Source organism: Fundulus heteroclitus, chromosome 13 (genome assembly GCF_011125445.2).
Source record: "Fundulus heteroclitus isolate FHET01 chromosome 13, MU-UCD_Fhet_4.1, whole genome shotgun sequence".
Taxonomy (NCBI): Eukaryota; Metazoa; Chordata; class Actinopteri; order Cyprinodontiformes; family Fundulidae; genus Fundulus; species Fundulus heteroclitus.
Window position 1 is genome coordinate 36,544,311 of NC_046373.1, and position 19,079 is coordinate 36,563,389.

At 40.9% G+C, this 19,079-nt stretch overlaps 1 protein-coding gene across 2 annotated transcripts; it reads left to right on the top strand.

The window, feature by feature from the left end:
• Nucleotides 1-211: 211 nt before the first annotated feature.
• Nucleotides 212-3,968, top strand: LOC118565357 (zinc finger MYM-type protein 1-like). 2 transcript variants are annotated; one of them, XM_036145637.1, is made up of 5 exons: nucleotides 240-273; nucleotides 356-465; nucleotides 680-755; nucleotides 1,494-1,601; nucleotides 1,731-3,968. In XM_036145637.1, exons 2-5 carry the CDS (start codon nucleotides 461-463, stop codon nucleotides 3,855-3,857), a joined length of 2,316 nt encoding a protein of 771 aa, XP_036001530.1. In that variant the 5' UTR covers nucleotides 240-273; nucleotides 356-460; the 3' UTR covers nucleotides 3,858-3,968. The 2 variants fall into 2 exon arrangements, with proteins under 2 accessions (XP_036001531.1, XP_036001530.1); XM_036145638.1 differs by lacking the exon at nucleotides 680-755 and having other exon boundaries at nucleotides 212-465.
• Nucleotides 3,969-19,079: the final 15,111 nt, after the last annotated feature.

The following is a 19,079-nucleotide window of genomic DNA, read 5'->3' on the forward strand; positions in this document are numbered from 1 at the left end:
TCAACGGCCTGGCCACGTACTGTCCACCTGGTGGGACACAGAGGCTTGATCCCCCTTATATGACCCCCAGTCACAGCCTGTCCAGCCAACAGTCCCTTAAACTTCCCAGACTGGTTGCTTAGAGTTCCCAGTTCATGCACCCACTGCAACGCATCACGCAGTAAGGGAGAGGCACAACAAGCAGACTGTGTAATAAGATTCACACAGTGGGCACCATCGGCGTAGGAAGCGGGGGGGACGGGGGGGACATGTCCCCCCCAATATTGAAGCCAGGTGGATATGTCCCCCCCAAAAAACTGTACCGCAAAATATTGGATTTTGAAATTTTTTTAACTAGCGTGCTTTTATTTTGAAGGCGCAGCATCGCGTTACGTCACTGTACTCCCCCTCCCCTCTCTGAACTGCTGAGTGAGCACTCAGAAGGGAGGGAAACAGCGACACAGAAGTCAGAAACTTGTGAATGAGGTAATGGTCTGTCGGGAATGCTGCTATGAATATTGCTTATTTATAACGTCTTGTTGTCAGTTCACTTTCATATATAGAAACTGAATCTTTTTGGTTTAGTCATCTTAGTCTTGGGATGATCTCTCATCCAATATTTAACTGCTAACTTCCTCTAGATGTTTGCTACGCTAGCCAAAATGTCTTTTTTTTTTTTTTTTTTTATATCTCATTTCAGTACAATGCCACCACCAACTAAAAGGCTGAAACAGCAGCAGGACTTACTCAGCTTTTTTAAAAAGAGTAACGTCAGTGTGAGTAACAGTCACACAACACAAGGGCAACACCTGTGTTGCCCTTGTGTTGAAATTAGCCCGGTCTGGGCGTGCGTTTTACGAGGATTTTTTATTTTTTCCGTGGTTTTGCTTAGCCGAAATGGACAGATATTATACCTGCCGCGCTCCTGATCGTTAGTTAAAACCACAGGGAGAGTTAATTTTAATTCTTAGCAGCGGCTAACCAACTAATTAACTTCTGCACCTTTATTTCCTCAAATAAACTGCTGGCTCCTCTTTTTAGACTATAAATAGATTAACACAACATTGACAACTCTGTAGTTTTCTCTGTTCTGTACTGCAAACTGGAATTAAAGGCGCCATTTCTACCAAAGGTCTGGACAGACTGGCGACCTGTCTAAGGGTGTACCCCGCACCAGCACCTCCCGACCCCACTAAGGGACAAGGGTGTACAGAAAATGGAAGGATAGATGGATTTCTACCAAAGGTTTAGAATGCGTTTTTGAACCAGATGCTTCAAAGCGCCCTGTCCATAGTTCTTCAACACACTGTCAGCTCCCTGTCAGAAAGACTTTAGTTCAGAGTCCATGAGATAATACTCTGAAAGGATTTAATCGATTGATTTTATTTGCCTCTGCGATTAACTCTGCGCGTAAAGTCTGTAATGTGACAAATAAAATGTTTTGTTTGATTTAAAATTGGCCATATTAGGCTCAAGAGCTGTACCTCATTTCTGAAACCATCTCATATGTTTAGGAGCAACAATGCAGGGACAGCACAAAGGAGACAGGAAAAGGAGAGGATAGTGCAACCGGGCTAGAGGCAGGAAGTCAGAGTGAGGGAGAGACAGGAGTGGAGCAACAGGTAAGACAGAGTAACTCATACCAGTAGATACTTCATGAGAGTCCACAAAAAAAGTTGAAAATTTTAATCTTTTGCTTGTAGTAAGTGTAGTTCAGGGGCATTGTGTGACATTGTAACTTTTCCTTCTAGGGAGTTCAGACTAGGGACACACAGCTGAGAGACTCTGAAGTCAGTGGACAGAGAACAGAGCCAAATCAGCCACATCCAAAATTCATAGACCCTCAAGCTCTAGCCAACAGAACTTTACATTTCCAAGGAAAGTGGTACAAGGAATTTCCCTGGCTACATTATGATGCAGTGAAAAAGGGCATTTTGTGTTTTTATTGCATGGCAATTTACCAGGACAAACTCACACCATTTGGTGCAAAATCCGAACCCGCCTTTATCACTTCTGGATTTAAAAATTGGAAAAAAGCATTCGAAAAATTTAAAGCACATGAAAATAGTCACACACATCATCATGCTGTTTCTGTGACTGCACAAGAAAGTCATCCTATAAATGCCCAATTATCCAGTGCTTTGGCAACTCAGCAAGGTGACAATAGGCACTGTCTGGAGAAAATTGTGAGCTCCATAAAATATTTGGCACGGCAGGGACAAGCTTTGAGAGGGCATGACGATGATGACAGCAATTTGTATCAACTGTTGAAAAATCTGGCAGAAGATGATGCCCTTTTGGCTAAGTGGTTGCTGAGGTCTCAGAAAGAATACCTAAGTCCACAGATACAGAATGAAATCTTGTGTTCTATGAGCAATAGTATTGTCAGTGAAATAGCAGATACAATCAGAAACCTACCAATTTTTGAGTTTGCAATTATTATGGATGGAACACAGGACATTTCTGGGAAAGAACAAGAAAGCATTTGTCTGCGATACATTGACAGTGACATGAAGCCCCATGAAGAGTTTATTGGCTTGTACTCAGTTTCTGAAACAACAGGAAAAAGCCTTGCTGCTGTTGTTAAAGATGTGCTGCTCAGATTAAACTTACCAATGCATGGTTTACGAGGTCAAACTTATGATGGAGCAGCCAATATGTCTGGGAAGCATGCAGGTGCACAGGCACTGATAAAGCAAGAGCAGCCACTAGCACTTTTTGTTCATTGTGGAGCACACTGCACTAATTTAATTGCACAGAAAGCTTGCTTAGCCTCAGTTCTGATCAGAGACGCATTGGATTGGGTGAACCAGCTTGGAGTTCTTTTCTCTCAGTCAGGGAAGTTTAAGGCAATCCATGCAGCAACAGCACATACAGAGAATCCATCGTGCACTGCAATAAAACCCCTCTGCCCCACAAGATGGGCAGTACGGAGCAAAGCAATCAGAGATGTTTTGTCACAGTATGGGTCAGTGCTGGCTAGCTTGCAGGAGATGGCTTCTGGTGCCTCAAACACAGCATCCACTGCTAATGGACTGCTGGGGCAGTTTAGGAAAGGTAAAACAGTTTTGGGTCTCATCCTTGCCTCACCTGTGATTGATAAGCTTGAATGCCTGAGCATCTCTTTCCAGAAGAGAACTCAAACCATTGCTGGAATGAGGACTGCTGTGAAAGTTGTTCAGACTTCACTTAAGGCTAAAAGAAATCAAGAAAGTTTCAACGCTCTTTTTGAAAAGGCGATGGCTGAGGTTCAGTCTTTGGGTGTTAAACCCATCACAGTTACACAGAGAAGGCCACCCCCAAAACGCTTCACTGAAGGAGCTAAGACACATCAACCTGAATGTGCCAAGGACCACTACAGAGGTGAATTCTTTAAAGTATTGGATGTTGTAGATGCACAGCTCACTGGGCTATTTAACCAGGATGACTTGCTGACTTTGCAAAAGTTGGAAGAGACACTTCTCAGTGGAACGATTGATGCTGCAGTCATTGGGAAATACCCAGAGTTGAATAGAGAGTTACTTTCAGTGCAACTTTCTATGTTTAGACTGAACTACTCATTTAGCAACAGCGCAGAAGCTGCAGGGATCATTGGTGGACTGCCTGGAGAGGTCCGTAGACTTTTTGGGCAAGTGGAAACTCTGGTCAGGTTGCTTTTGGTAGTCCCCGTTTCATCCTCTGAGGCAGAGAGAAGTTTCAGTGCGCTTCGTAGACTCAAAACGTGGCTCCGGTCTACAATGACTCAAAACAGGCTTAATCATGTTGCTGTCTGTCATGTACATAAAGATAAACTTGATTTACTGGACAAGAAGTCAATTTGCAAGCAATTTGTGGCTGCAAATGAAAGGCGGAAAAAACATTTTGGCTCTTTTGCCTAAGCCAGTGTTTGCCATCCTTTTATGTGTCCGGCACATTTTTGGCGAATTATAAATGCATGGCTGTAAAGTGCAATTGTTCAGAAGCACAGAGGTGTTGATCTCTATCTAGGGTTATGTCTCTATCTAGGGTTATGTGGCCTATAAACAAAAGAAACAAAATAAAATCAACAATGCTTCGTAAACTGAATATCTCTGTGCTAACTGCTTTTCCAACAGTTAAAGCACACTGTAATCAGTGAGTTAAAAAGCTTGTCTATTAAATGTGTATTTATTGTTGGTAAATATTTCTTCATTTTTGATTTGGTTTAATTAGTCATACAGTTCGACAAACTGAATAAGCATATTTTGATTGATTTTCTTTTCTTCTTTTACTTAATGTTAAAAATGTGAATAATTTGTTCACTACATTGTCTGTGAGGGCTCTTTCATCTCAGAATTTTGTTTAATGAAAGAGATGGTTCTATGGTCAGTCAACCTATATTAATTCATTTTTGACCATTATTGCAAGTTTGACAAAATAAAACATATCAAACTTTGCACTTGTGTGGCCTACTGAATTGTTTTTAATCCAACTGAAATATTTGATTTTCTAGTGCGTATGCGGACACTAAATATGCCAAGGGCTGAAGCCCTTGAAAGACATCTCCCTTTGCTTAATAAAAGACTCCAGTCATTTTGTTTGGTGATATGCTCACATCTTATGAACAAATGCATTATGTAAATTTTAAATGCATTATTTTTGCAAGACACATTTATAAAGGAATAAAGTAAAAGATTAAATAGCCTTTTTTTTAAGTAGCGTACTTAAGATATATTTCTGTTGAATATTTACGAATCTCAGATTTCCGACATGTGTCCCCCCCAATTGTAAACTTATTCCTACGCCCTTGGTGGGCACCACAGTACACATACAATGCCAATGGCTGCTCTTTTTTCAGCACCGCCTGCGCCCCAGAAAACTTCCCAGCCATATTAACTGCTCCATCATAGGTTTGACCTCGCAATGCAGTGATTGGAATGTACAGCCTCAGTAGTACATCAACTGCTAACTTGGCCATTTGTTCACCTGTTGTCCCTGGCACCTCATATAGTCCCACAAATGCTTCATTTGGCTCTAAGTCCTCGCCCACATATCTCAAACATAAAGAAACTTGCTCTTTCCCTTGTATGTCCTGAGTGCTATCCATTATAATGGAAAATTGGACCACTGGTAAGGACCTGATTGTTGGGCAATTTCCCGAACGATGGTGTTCCCAAATAAAGTTAGATATTCATTTTGGCCTTGTGGGCTCACATAGTCATGGCTACGAGTAAGCCAAAAGGACAAAAGAGAATAATTTTTGCCATAAACTTTACAAGATGATGCAAATTACCTTCATGTTCTTCATGTCCTGGAAAAGCAAGTCCCTGTCTTGCAAGATACCTTACACAGCCCATTATTTCCAGTAGACAATGTCTTGCCTCCCCCTGAGCTTTGGCCATTGCATTAGAAAGCTGAGTATTATCTGGGGCTTGCTCTATAACATTAAGAGTAACAGCATGATGGTGTGCTCTGGTGGTTTGGTGTCAATTAACTATCGATGGCATTTTTCCAATTATTGAAACCATTTAAGCAAAAAGAAGGGTCATTCCGTTTCTCCAGTGTGGTCTTTTTGATGGTGTATGCTTTGACACATTCAAAACACAGAACTTTTTTTATTGTAGGGCTATAATGCAGCCATGTAAACTGACTGTACCACTTTGCCTGGAATCTTAATGTCTTGTTTTTAAGTTGTTGCACTTCAAAAAACTTTGGATCCGGCTGGTATGGCTTACTGCCCATGTCCAGGACACTACACTGACTTGCTTGAGGTCTACCTTCACTCAAACTGGCTGTCCCCTAAAGAGCAAAGAAAATCATACAACTCTGTATTCACACTAGCTGACAAATTAACAACAAGCTCTAATAAAAGACCATTCCTTCATTATTCAAGCAGTTACATTAACAACCTCACCTGAAGCCCTGATGGTCCAGGAACATCTCCCTCAGCCTGCTCTATACTGTCCTGTCTTGACATTTGAGTTTCCTATGTACAATGAATCAACCAAACAAACATGTAAATCAAGCAAACTATACTAAAATTAATGTCATCATTTGTGAACTCCAAAAGAGATCACTGTTCAATTCAATTCAATTTTATTTATATAGTGCCAAATCAGGAAACATGTCATCTCAAGGCACTTTACAAAATCAAATTCAATCATATTATACAGATTGGGTCAGATTATACAGATTGGTCAAAAATGTCCTATATAAGGAAACCAGTTGATTGCATCAAAGTCACGACAAGCAGCATTCACTCCTGGGGAACCGTAGAGCCACGGGGAGAGTCGTCTGCATTGTACATGGCTTTGCTGCAATCCCTCATACTGAGCAAGTATGAAGCGACAGTGGGAAGAAAAACTCCCCATTAACGGGAAGGAAAACCTCCGGCAGAACCGGGCTCAGTATGAACGGTCATCTGCCTCGACCGACTGGGGTTACGGAAGACAGAGCAGAGACACAACAAGAGAGACAAAAAAGCACAGAAGCACACATTGATCTAGTAATCTGTTCTACATTAGATGGTAGTAGCGGGTGAGCCGTCTTCTCTGGATGATGTCACAGTTAACAGAACGCCAGACCAGGTGTACCTACTATGAAGAAAACGAGAGAGAGCAATAAGTTAAAAGCTGAAATGACGACAGTCATTTCAATGTAATACAATGCAAAACTGGAGAACAGTAGACTGAAGAACAGTAGAAATCAGTAGAGTGAGAAAATTAGACCCTGATGTCCTCCAGCAGCCTAGGCCTATCACAGCACAACTATAGAGATAGCTCAGGGTATGAGTCACTCTAACTATAAGCTTTGTCAAAAAGGAAAGTTTTAACATTAGTCTTAAAAATAGATAGGGTGTCTGCCTCACGAAACAAAACTGGGAGTTGGTTCCACAGGAGAGGAGCCTGATAGCTAAAGGATCTGCCTCCCATTCTACTTTTAGAGACTCTAGGAACCACCAGCAGACCTGAAGTCTGAGAGCGACGTGCTCTGTTAGGAACATATGGGGTAATCAGAGCTCTGATATATGATGGAGCTTGATTATTAAGGGCTTTATACGTTAGAAGAAGAATTTTAAATTCTATTCTTGATTTAGCAGGAAGCCAATGAAGGGAAGCTAAAATTGGAGAAATATGATCCCTCTTGTTGATTTTCATCAGACCTCTTGCTGCAGCATTTTGGATCAGCTGAAGGCTTTGAACTGCATTTTGTGGACTTCCTGATAGTAAAGAATTACAATAGTCCAGCCTTGAAGTAACAAATGCATGGACTAGTTTTTCAGCATCACTCCTGGACAGAATGTTTCTAATTTTGGCGATATTCCGGAGGTGAAAAAAGGAAACTCTGGAAACCTGTTTAATATGGGATTTAAATGACATGTCCTGGTCAAAAATAACACCAATAACAAGTTAATGCCTTCCAGATTAAGTGATTGATTAAGAAATTTATTTTTTGAAGACTCTGGCCCAAAGATTACAACTTCTGTCTTGTCAGAATTTAAATGCAGGAAATTTAAAGTCATCCAGCTTTTGATGTCATCAAGACATGACTGCAGTCGAAGTAACTGATTGGATTCATCAGGATTTATGGATAAATATTGCTGAGTGTCATCAGCATAACAGTGGAAATTAATCCCATGCTGTCTGATAATTTTGCCAATCGGAAGCATATATATAGTAAATAGAATTGGTCTAAGGACCGAACCCTGTGGTACTCCACAAGTGACCCTAGAGTTTGAGGAAGATTTAATATTAACATGAACAAACTGGAATCTGTCCGACAGATAAGATTTAAACCAGCCTAGTGCTTTTCCCTTAATCCCTACAGTATGCTCAAGTCTTTGTGAGAGAATATTGTGATCAACTGTATCAAATGCAGCACTGAGATCTAACAGGACAAGTATAGACACAAGTCCATTATCTGAGGCCATGAGAATATCATTAGTGACCTTCACCAGAGCTGTTTCAGTGCTATGATGAGCTCTGAAGCCTGACTGAAACTCCTCAAGTAGGTCATTACTTTGTAAATGTTCACATAGTTGATTAGCAACTACTTTCTCAAGAATTTTAGATAAGAAAAGAAGATTAGATATAGGTCTGTAATTTACTAAGTCATCTTGATCAAGAGATGGTTTCTTAAGTAAAGGTTTAATAACAGCTACTTTAAAAGCCTGTGGTACATATCCATTTACTAAGGATAGATTAATCATGTCTAAAATAGGACCACTGATCAGAGGGAATACCTCCTTAAACAACTTGGTTGGGATTGGGTCTAACATACAGGTAGAAGGTTTAGATGAAGCTAAAATTTTAGATAGCTCAGAAAGCTCTACTGCTTTTAAACAGTTCAGACACTGCGCAGGTTCTAAGGATTCCTCCAATGCTGCCTCACTTACTGAGGACGAGGTAATCATGTTTGGGAGGATGCCAATTATTTTATTTTTAATGGAATCAATTTTATTTATGAAGAATCCCATAAAATCATTACTGCTAAGAGCTAAGGGAATGGATGGATCAACAGAGCTGTGGCTCTGGGTAAGTTTGGCAACTGTACTGAAGAGAAATCTAGGATTATTCTTATTCTCCTCAATTAATGATGAAAAATATGCTGCTCTAACTCTGCGAAGGGTCTTGTTATACAACAATAGACTGTTCTTCCAGATTAGGTAGGATTCCTCTTGGTGTGTAGAGCGCCATTTTCTCTCCAATTTCCTAACATTGTGCTTCAAGGAACGCAGCTCTGAATTAAACCAAGGAGCCAGCTTCCTGTGAATAATCACCTTCTTTTTCAAGGGAGCTACATTGTCTAATGCAGAACGCAATGACGAAGTCATACCGTTTACAAAGACATCTATTTGTGAATTGGAAGAAACAACATTGCTGCCATCTACAGGGCATTTCTGCAATACGGAGGATATTAAAAAGGGGACAGACTCTTTAAGTTTTGATACAGCATTATCCGATAAAGATCTACTATAATGGAACCCTATTTTGGGGGTGGAGAACTCAGTTAGATTAAACTCAAATGTTATTAAAAAATGATCAGATAGGACAGGGTTGTGAGGAAATACTGTTAATTCTTCACAATCAATGCCATATGTCAGCACAAGGTCTAAAGTATGGAGCCAAGAGTGCGTTGGTTTATGCACATTTTGAGCAAAACCAATTGAATCTAGGATAGTTTTAAAGGCTACACTAAGGTTATCACATTCTGTGTCAACATGGATGTTAAAATCACCCACTATAATAGCCTTATCAGTATTTAACACCAAATCAGATAAGAAATCTGACAACTCATCCAAAAACTGAGTGTAAGGGCTTGGTGGACGATACAAAACAACAAACAGAAGAGGTTTTATTGCTTTGCAGTTTGGATGAGGGAAACTGAGGGTTAAATGTTCAAAAGAACTGTAGTTATTAATTGGCCTGGGACTAATTAATAAATCAGACTGAAAGATGATTGCCACTCCTCCTCCTCTTCCCACAGATCTGGGAATGTGGAAATTTGAATAATTGGAGGGAGTTGACTCATTTATCCTTCCTATGGTGTTAGGGTCCCGACGGACCCGTTTTGAGTTTTAACATGCATAAAAGCACTTCATACATTTGTTTTTTGAGTTGAAACTTTTTGACTTTGTCAGGGACTTCCATTTAAACAAAGTAAAATCTTTTTTTATTTTTTTTACTAAATTATAAAGTGCTCTGGTGAAAAAAATGACTTTTGTGGTGTTCGGGTCATTTGTGACCCGGTTAAAATTTTCTATTATAAAACAATAAAAAATGCCCAAAATTAAATCATGAACACACAGTCAACCAACAGCCTCTTCCTCCAACCACTTGAGCTTCATTTAGGGGCTTTTCTCTTTGCCTTTTTGCAAGAACAAACAAAGGGAGACATGTCCAGGCTTGTCAAGCCATTTGAGTGTAGAGGTGGTGACTTGCAGAGTACACATCTCCAATTCACAGGATGCAACAATGAGGAGAAGATATGCTGTTAAAACAAAGGCCCAGGGGGCCACAAAAAAATATTAATACCAATCTTTTCATGGATAAGGGAGCCCAACCAGCTAAACAAGAGTTAAGAAATCATTGGATGATTAAAGATTTTTTAGGGTATTTTATGGCTGATTTAATACACGGGTCCAAAATGACCCGCTAACACTACAGATGGCAGCAGAAAGCTAACACCAGAGTAAGGTTAAACTAACGTAGTCCTCTTGTAGCCAGGTTTCTGTGAGACAAAACAAATCAATCTGTTTATCAGAAATCAATTTGTTAACTAACAAAGTCTTTGGAGGGAGAGACCTTATATTTAATAGACCACATTTAATTGTTCTGTCTCTCTTCGAGGTCGGTCGTGTCTTTCTCTCCTCTTCAGCTTTCACCCCCCCCTACCCCTCTCCTGCTTTGCTATGTCTTGTCTTCTGAGCACTTTCTTCATATCAACCGAACTCTGAAAAACATGGATCTGGTAAGCTGGTCTCTCAATGCTATTGATAAAATTTTTTCGACGGGTAGGCAACGAAAGGGGGACCCGTCTGGTCCGATTTGACTCATTTTGTGGGATACACCCTATATTCTTGGATGGAAAACGGTGTGTCTTTCGACTTTGTCATTCCTGGACGTTTGAAACGATTACATGTTTGGATTCAGGATACTTGGATTTCTACTTATTGGATCTGGTGGATTTTTGATGTATCAGCAAATACAGCGGATATCGGTAGCCATTTGGCCTTAATCAGTCTGCCAGCTGCATGATGCACTCACTAAGGGCGGTGAACGGACAGATCTGGAAGGTGGAGGAGCAGAGCCGAAAAGCTGGATGTGCTGGTACGCAGACTGGCTTCGGTGGTTGAACTCAAGGGGGTGATGGGATAAAATCTGGAAGTGAAGTGCGGAAAAGCCCAACAATTTGGAAAACTGGATTTCACCATTTGGAGCCAGAAAAACACTTAAAGCTGACAGGAAAGGCAGTGCAGCGTGTCTCATAACAAATAACATATTTGCCCTCCCTATCTAAGCACTCCTGGATTATTATGGCGTAGAGTGCTCAGAAACTCTCCCCGGCTACCCACTCCCCCGCTGACAACCTGCAGATGCTTTCTGAGCTGTTGGCCGGCTGATAACATCAAGGACAATGGCCTCTGGAGAGTGTTCACGGAAATATAAATACTTTCACCCAAACAGACACACAACTGATGCTCATATAAACTGATGAACTTACACGCGACTAGTCTCAAATGTTTACCTTCTGCTATATGTGTCTTGTCTTATTTGTGCTTTTTGTGCAAGAGGTTTTTGATATCTCAAACTGTATCCTGTTATAGGATAAAGTATGAGTTATGTTTTTTCCCCTCTCACCTTAGTTTTCTTGTGGCCTCTATCTTTTCACAGAGTAATGGCAGCGCTATCTTGGCAGCAAGGCCTCAGTAAATCGTCTCCCCCTGAAATGTTTGTTGGTGTATGTTATGGCGATTGTACTGAAACAACAATTTTCCTCTGGGATTATTAAAGTATTTTTGATTCTGATTCTGAGAATCCAATTACTCATACTGAACAAAAATAAACTCTCACCCGAAGCCCTGAAGGTTCGGACACTTCTCTCTCTACCTGTGCTGCAACATCACCAATCATTGTATGAGTTCCCTAAATTCAGCCATATCAAATACAAATGGATATTTATATTGTATATAAATAAAAAGCTGCTCCTTTTTTTGGTAATTAAAATCAATTAGACATCACCTGAAGCACTGAAAGGCCAGCTGCTTCACCTTCAAGCGGCCCTGCATCATTATTACTGGATATCTGTGTTTCCTATAATCATATAATGTTACTATTATTCAAGTGTGTTTTTAGTATTAAAGGATTAAATATAACACAACCTTTTATATCATCCTATGGTACTTACTGTCTGAGTGTTGAAATAGCTCCTTATGTCTCTTTTCTTTTTTGGTGGCATCATCTACAAAGCACAACACTAAGCAGGAGCCTATGTTTATTCAAATATAAAATCGCTTTTAACAATTATTAAAAGAAAATATAACACCATCTTATCCGTAATGTAATAATATCCAAAATAAACAGCCAGATTCAAGCATTTTTACCAGACACTAATGTTTGTACTAATTTACTTATGGACTGTGTGGAAATCTATGTAAAATAAAACCAATGTAAATAGTGTTCCTCTGTTTCTACTTGTCTTTATCCTATTTCTAAAAGTAGAAATAGTCAATTAAATAGCCATATTATTATGTGGAACCCTAATTATGCTTTCTAAACAAAAAATAGCAGATGTTTAGGCGCCATCTCGTGTTGTTATACTCTATAAAATAACACCTGCTATTTATACCTGAAATGCCTCAAAGGGTTGTCAAAAATGAAAACAGTAATAGCAACATTGGTAAAAGGGACATCCTCACCTTTTCTTTTTTATCGGCTGTGGCTAAGAATGTGAATTTCTTTCAGGATTTTTTGAAAGCTTACATTCTTTCCTTGTCGATTTTTCCAGCAGTCTTCAGAACTCCTGCCTGACACAGAATATTTAGTTTTATAAAAGCAAAAAAGGTTTTTGTTGATAAAATGTATTATACTTCAGAATTAATTATTTTGAGATGCTAACATTGGTTACTTACATTTCTTAAGTTGCAGAAATCAAAACTACTCTCTCCTGCTTATTCCTTCGCCTGTTATAACCATCTCTTGATCAAGATGAGTTAGTAAATTACAGACCTATATCTAATCTTCTTTTCTTATCTAGAATTCTTGAGAAAGTAGTTGCTAATCAACTTTGTGAACATTTACAAAGTAATGACCTACTTGAGGAGTTTCAGTCAGGCTTCAGAGCTCATCATAGCACTGAAACAGCTCTGGTGAAGGTCACTAATGATATTCTCATGAGCTCAGATAATGGACTTGTGTCTATACTTGTCCTGTTAGATCTCAGTGGTGCATTTGACACAGTTGATCACAATATTCTCTCACAAAGACTTGAACATACTGTAGGGATTAAGGGGAAAGCATTAGGCTGGTTTAAATCTTATCTGTTGGACAGATTCCAGTTTGTTCATGTTAATAATAAATCTTCCTCAAACCCTAGGGTCACCTGTGGAGTACCACAGGGTTACTATATATATGCTTCAGATCGGCAAAATTATCAGACAGCATGGGATTAATTTCCACTGTTATGCTGATGACACTCAGCTATATTTATCCATAAATCCTGATGAATCCAATCAGTTACTTCGGCTGCAGTCATGTCTTAATGACATCAAAAGCTGGATGACTTTAAATTTCCTGCACTTAAATTCTGACAAGACAGAAGTTGTAATCTCAAAATCTCATTTTTTGTAATCTCAAAAAATAAACTTCTTAATCAATCACTTAATCTGGATGGCATTAACTTGGCCTCTGGTAATAAAGTAAAACATCTTGGTGTGATTTTCGACCAAGACACATGTAATTTAAATCCCATATTAAACAGATTTCCAGAGTTTCCTTTTTTCACCTCAGGAATATCGCCAAAATTAGAAACATTCTGTCCAGGACCGATGCTGAAAAACTAGTCCATGCATTTATTACTTCAAGGTTGGACTATTGTAATTCTTTACTATCAGGAAGTCCACAAAATGCAGTTCAAAGTCTTCAGCTGATCCAAAACGCTGCAGCAAGAGTTCTGATGAAAATCAACAAGAGGGATCATATTTCTCCAATTTTAGCTTCCCTTCATTGGCTTCCTGCTAAATCAAGAATAGAATTTAAAATTCTTCTTCTAACGTATAAAGCCCTTAATAATCAAGCTCCATCATATATCAGAGCTCTGATTACCCCGTATGTTCCTAACAGAGCACTTCGCTCTCAGACTGCAGGTCTGCTGGTGGTTCCTAAAGTCTCTAAAAGTAGAATGGGAGGCAGATCCTTTAGCTATCAGGCTCCTCTTCTGTGGAACCATCTCCCAGTTTTGGTCCGTGAGGCAGACACCCCGTCTACTTTTAAGACTAATCTTAAAACTTTCCTTTGTGACAAAGCTTCTAGTCAGAGTGGCTCATGTTACCCTGAGCTCCCTCTATAGTTATGCTGCTATAGGCTTAGGCTACTGGAAGACATCAGGGCCTATTTTTCTCACTCTACTGATTTCTACTGTTCTTCAGTCTACTGTTCTCCAGTTTTGCATTGTATTACATTGAAATGACTGTTGTCATTTCAGCTTTAACTTTCTGTTCTCTCTCTTTTTCTTCATAGTAGGTACACCTGATCTGACGTTCTGTTAACTATGACATCATCCAAGGAAGACAGATCACCCGCTCTTACCATCTAGAACAGATTACTGGATCAATGTGTGCTTCTGTGCTTTTTTGTCTCTCTTGTTGTGTCTCTGCTCTGTCTTCTGTAACCCCCAGTCGGTCGAGGCATATGACCGTTCATACTGAGCCTGGTTCTGCTGGAGGTTTTTCCTTCCCGTTAATGGGATGTTTTTCTTTTCACTGTCGCTTCATGCTTGCTCAGTATGAGGGAATGCTGCAAAGCCATGTACAATGCAGACGACTCTCCCTGTAGCTCTACGCTTCTCCAGGAGTGAATTCTCCTTGTCGGGACTTTGAAGCAATCAACTGGTTTCCTTTATATAGGAAATTTTTGACCAATCTGTATAATATGATTGAATTTGACTTTGTAAAGTGCCTCGAGATGACATGTTTAATGAATTGGCGCTATATAAATAAAATTGAATTGAATTGAATTCACAGAGGATTCCCTTCGAAGACGACTCGATCCCTCAGATCCAGCGCCTCAGCCCACAGACCAGCTGACAGCCTCCCGGCGCCGCCTCACGACTAGATCCGATCGCCTGGCATTCCCGTCACAGCTGCAGGCACAGCAGCCCCCCAGCTTCGGGTCTTTCGCAGCAGCCGCTCTCTCGCTCTCCCCCGGCGAATTATTCCTTCAGCCGCGGTAAGTGTCTCATCACCTAATTCCCCGAGTCATACTTCGGTGTATTTACGCTCATCTCTGTTTCAGACCAACGCTTACCCCGGCTTGCTCCCAGATGCCTGGAGGGTTCTCCACGTGTTCACCTCTATTTACAAATAAAGACTGTTAAACTTGGATCTGGGCTTCCTCAGTGTGTTCTCTGTACCATGACAGCAGAACACTCTGGCCAAACAGACCCAGTGGACACACTGAGGAGGGCTCTTCCTGACCAACAGGAGCAAATCCTGGGTCAGAACGAAATGATCCGTAGGTGACAGGTACAGACCGTTTGCGAGCAGATTACTCACCTAACCCATGCCTTTCAGGGGCATCGTCCGCTCCACCGCCACCTCCCGTCAGTGAGCCTTCGCCGGTTTCTCCTACTCACAGTCCCAGCGTCCGTGGAGCCGTGTCTCCTTCCCGGAGAGATTTTCTGGGGTTCCCCCCAATCCTACCAACAGGATGAGGCCAAGATTTTGTTTATTCTTAGCCTTCTGATGGGACGAGCCCTTAGATGGGCCGAGGCCCGCTTCTCAAATTGTCAAAATTTTAACCTTACATTTGATGGATTCATTCAGGAGTTCAAGTCCGTTTTTTCTGCCGAATCAGATCCCGCGGAACTGTCTCGCTGCCTTTGGGCCATTAGACAGCGTAATCACCTGGTGGCAGATTTTTCAATTGAGTTCCATACCCTGGCAGCAGCAGCTGGGTGGGAACCGTGTGCCCTTAAGGCCACGTTCAGGCCCTGGACGATCCGTTAAAGGATGATCTTACTCGCCTGGAAGAGCCTGAAACGTTAGACGAACTCATCGCGCTGGTAACACGGTTGGATAATCAATTAAGAAGCAGGAGGCGGGCACGGGCCGACAGATTCTCACCGCGTCCATTCACTCCGTTCTTTGAACGGAGTGAATGGACCCTCATCCAAGGCGGAAAGTTCTTTCCGCCTTGGATGGGGATCGTTTACCGGCGATTACCCAACGTACTATGTTGGTTAATTTAGTAGTCTCTGGTAACCACCGCCAGCAATTGTTTTTTTGTCTTCCCTGTGAAACACGCTCCCTTGGTCCTCGGTTTCCCCTGGCTGCAACAGCATAATCCACATGTAAATTGGTCAGAGCGCAGGTTGGAGGCCTGGTCCCCACGTTGTCACTCACTGTAAGTAGTCTGACAGAGCTTTCTGGGTTTGTTACTGGTATCGCATGAGGTGAAAGGAAACTGGGCTCGGAGCTAGGCATTTGGGTTGCTGCACAGCATGAATTAGAGCTGTCAGATCAGCATACTGACCAACAAAAATGGTATACATGACGTTAATTATAATTTCTTAAAGAGAAAATCAGTTTTGACTGTATTGTTACTTCATTAAAGCAGAACCTGCCACACACAACTGAAGTTTCAGGAATGATAAGAGAAGAAGCCTCAATTAATTAAACCAAATTATGCAAAATTAATTTGAAATTTGAGTTAGACTTAAACTTAGACTTAGACAAACTTCATTGTCATTTTGTATGCATAGAGTGTATACAAAACAAAATTTAGTTGCATACAGCTTACAATACTGTAATGAGATTGCAGTTGGAATAAGATAACATTACAATATGTTATGCCGGAAAACTGTTTCAATATGATTATTATTAGTAATTATAATTTGTTATAATAATTTTAATATTAGGTCATTCAAACTCAAATGGTAGCTATAACAAAATATAGTTCAAATGGTGGTGATCCCAGGGCTATAAGCTTGCAATTATTAATACCAATAATGCATTTATTAATTAGCTGTTATGGAACAAGGTGATCTGATTGGTTCTGACCGATGAGATTTACCCAGAAAGCGTTGGGAACTCAATCATAACTGCAAATAGAGATTAAATCTTTACTCCTTTATCACCATCCAATGAGAATGTCTCTGTATTAATGTCAGATGTTAACTCAAAAAGAGATAATTCTGTATTCTGAAGACCATGCAAACTCTGGATTGAAATGAGCACAAACAATTACTATTCCACACGTTATTATTTATTAAACCAAAACAATTCCCTGTTACAGTAATTATTCTAATCCAACAACCTAGGAAACTCTACTCACTACTAAAATAAACATGCAAAAATATTAGAATAAACAAGTCAAAAATGGATTAAATGAGAGGTAGCAATTCTTAATTCAACTCAGTAGTTTAAACATAATAATAATAATAATAATAAAAATAATAATAATAATAATAATAATAATAATAATTGAACTTTATTGATCTCACAATGGAGAAATTCACTTCTGCATCTTAACCCATCCCCTTGGGGAGCAGTGGGCTGCCACTGTGCGGCGCCTGGGGAGCAATTGGGGGTTAAGGGTCTTGCTCAGGGACTCAGAATGGCAGTTTGTGGGAGTTGAACTCAGAACCTCTGGGACTGAAGCTCTGTGCTCTAACCACTAGGCCACCACTCCCCAAATATCACATTCAAGACATCGGTACTTGACACAGCAGTATTGAAAGACAAAAATAGCTCTGAGAAGCTGGATGGGCGCTTCAGTGTTCTTCAACAAGCTAGCTAACAGCTTAACTATGCTGCACATTCCCAAGATGGCTACTATGACGACACATGACCTACAACCTTGCGTGATGCTTAAAGGGGGAGGTCTTAATGACGTAATCAACGCCTACGCTGGTGTGGGGTGTGCCTTGATTAGAGAGGCAATCTAAACTGAACGAGGAATTCAAAGAAAGGGCTTGAGCTTTCAGACAAAGAGATTGGATTGAAGAAAAGAAGAAGAAAAGAAAAATAAGGGGAAAAGATGAAAAATCGACCCACGGCGGGGTCACTTATGAACCACAAATCAAACACAGCCAAAATCGCTTACAAAATGCATGCACATAGATCAGGAATATCCAGCAGTTAAACAAACTCCGTCTTGAAATAATTAAGCATTAAACTAAATCCTAATAAATTCTGCCCAGGCACAAATATATTACCTTATGGGTGAAAAGAGAAATAAAAAGGGGAATATTTTTCTTTACTCTGACGTTGCCCCAGCGGGTGTCCTGGTCTCGGGTCCGCGAATTTGGTCTCAGCTTCGGTGGGGCTGTCCTTCGGTCAGCGAGGAAACGGGGGGAAGATCCCTTAGTCTCTCTGGGCGGTTTGGTGGGCTTTGTTTGGCCCAAACGAAAGCATAGTCCGACGACCAATGGGAGACAAGCGGCTCTCATTCTTTGATCGAAGTGGATTCAAGGTACTTTGTAATGTCGACTTCCTGCACCTTGAGCAGGGATGAGTTGCTTCGGAAGATCTCGATCCAGCGAGAAAATGGAGCACGTGGCGCGAGGGGGTTTAATCCCACGGAGTGAAACAGCTGTGTATGCCTTCTCGGTCTGGCGGTGTGCCAAAGGAAGGATGAACGCAGCGCGTCCATCGCTTATAAAACCCTACGTAGCAACGTTATCTCGTGATTAGGGTCGGTGGCCATTTTGACTGTGTCGCATGATGGGAGTTGGTGGCCATTTTGACCACATTGCACCATGGGAAATGTGGTCTGTCACATCCTGAGGTGGCGTAAAAAATATAACGTGCAGCAGTGATAAGAATGAAACAATGCAGGAGAAAACCGTTTTTAAAAAACAAAAAGAGTGCAGAAGAATGTTCCATCATGTTTATGGTGCAAAAATAATGGTGCAAAAAGGCATTAAAATTAAAAGGTTCAGTGCCGTGCAAAATAATATGATGCAAAAGTACAGTAAACATTCAGTTGTGTTCTATTTAAATGGATAATAAAAGTTCTGCAACGCTGGTAGTGCAATGATTAAAGTGTGATGCAGAGTCCAATTTAGAGTTCAACAGTCTGATGGCAGCAGGGAAAAAGCTTTTGCAGAACCTGGTGGACCTGCAGCGGATGCTGCGGAACCTCTTTCCAGAAGGCAGCAGGGAGAATAGTCTATGGTGGGGGTGTGAGGGGTCTCTGATGATGTTATGGGCTCGGGCCACGCAGCGCTGCGATGAAATGTCTTTAATGGAGGGAAGAGGAGCCCCGATGATCCCTTCTGCTGTCCTCACCACTCTCCTCACGTTCTTCCAGTCGGAGGCGCTGCAGCCTCCACAACACACAAAGAGACAGCTGGTCAGAATGCTCTCTATGGTGCGTCTGTAGAAGGCCTTGAGGATGGGCGGGGGCAGGTGGGCTCTCCTC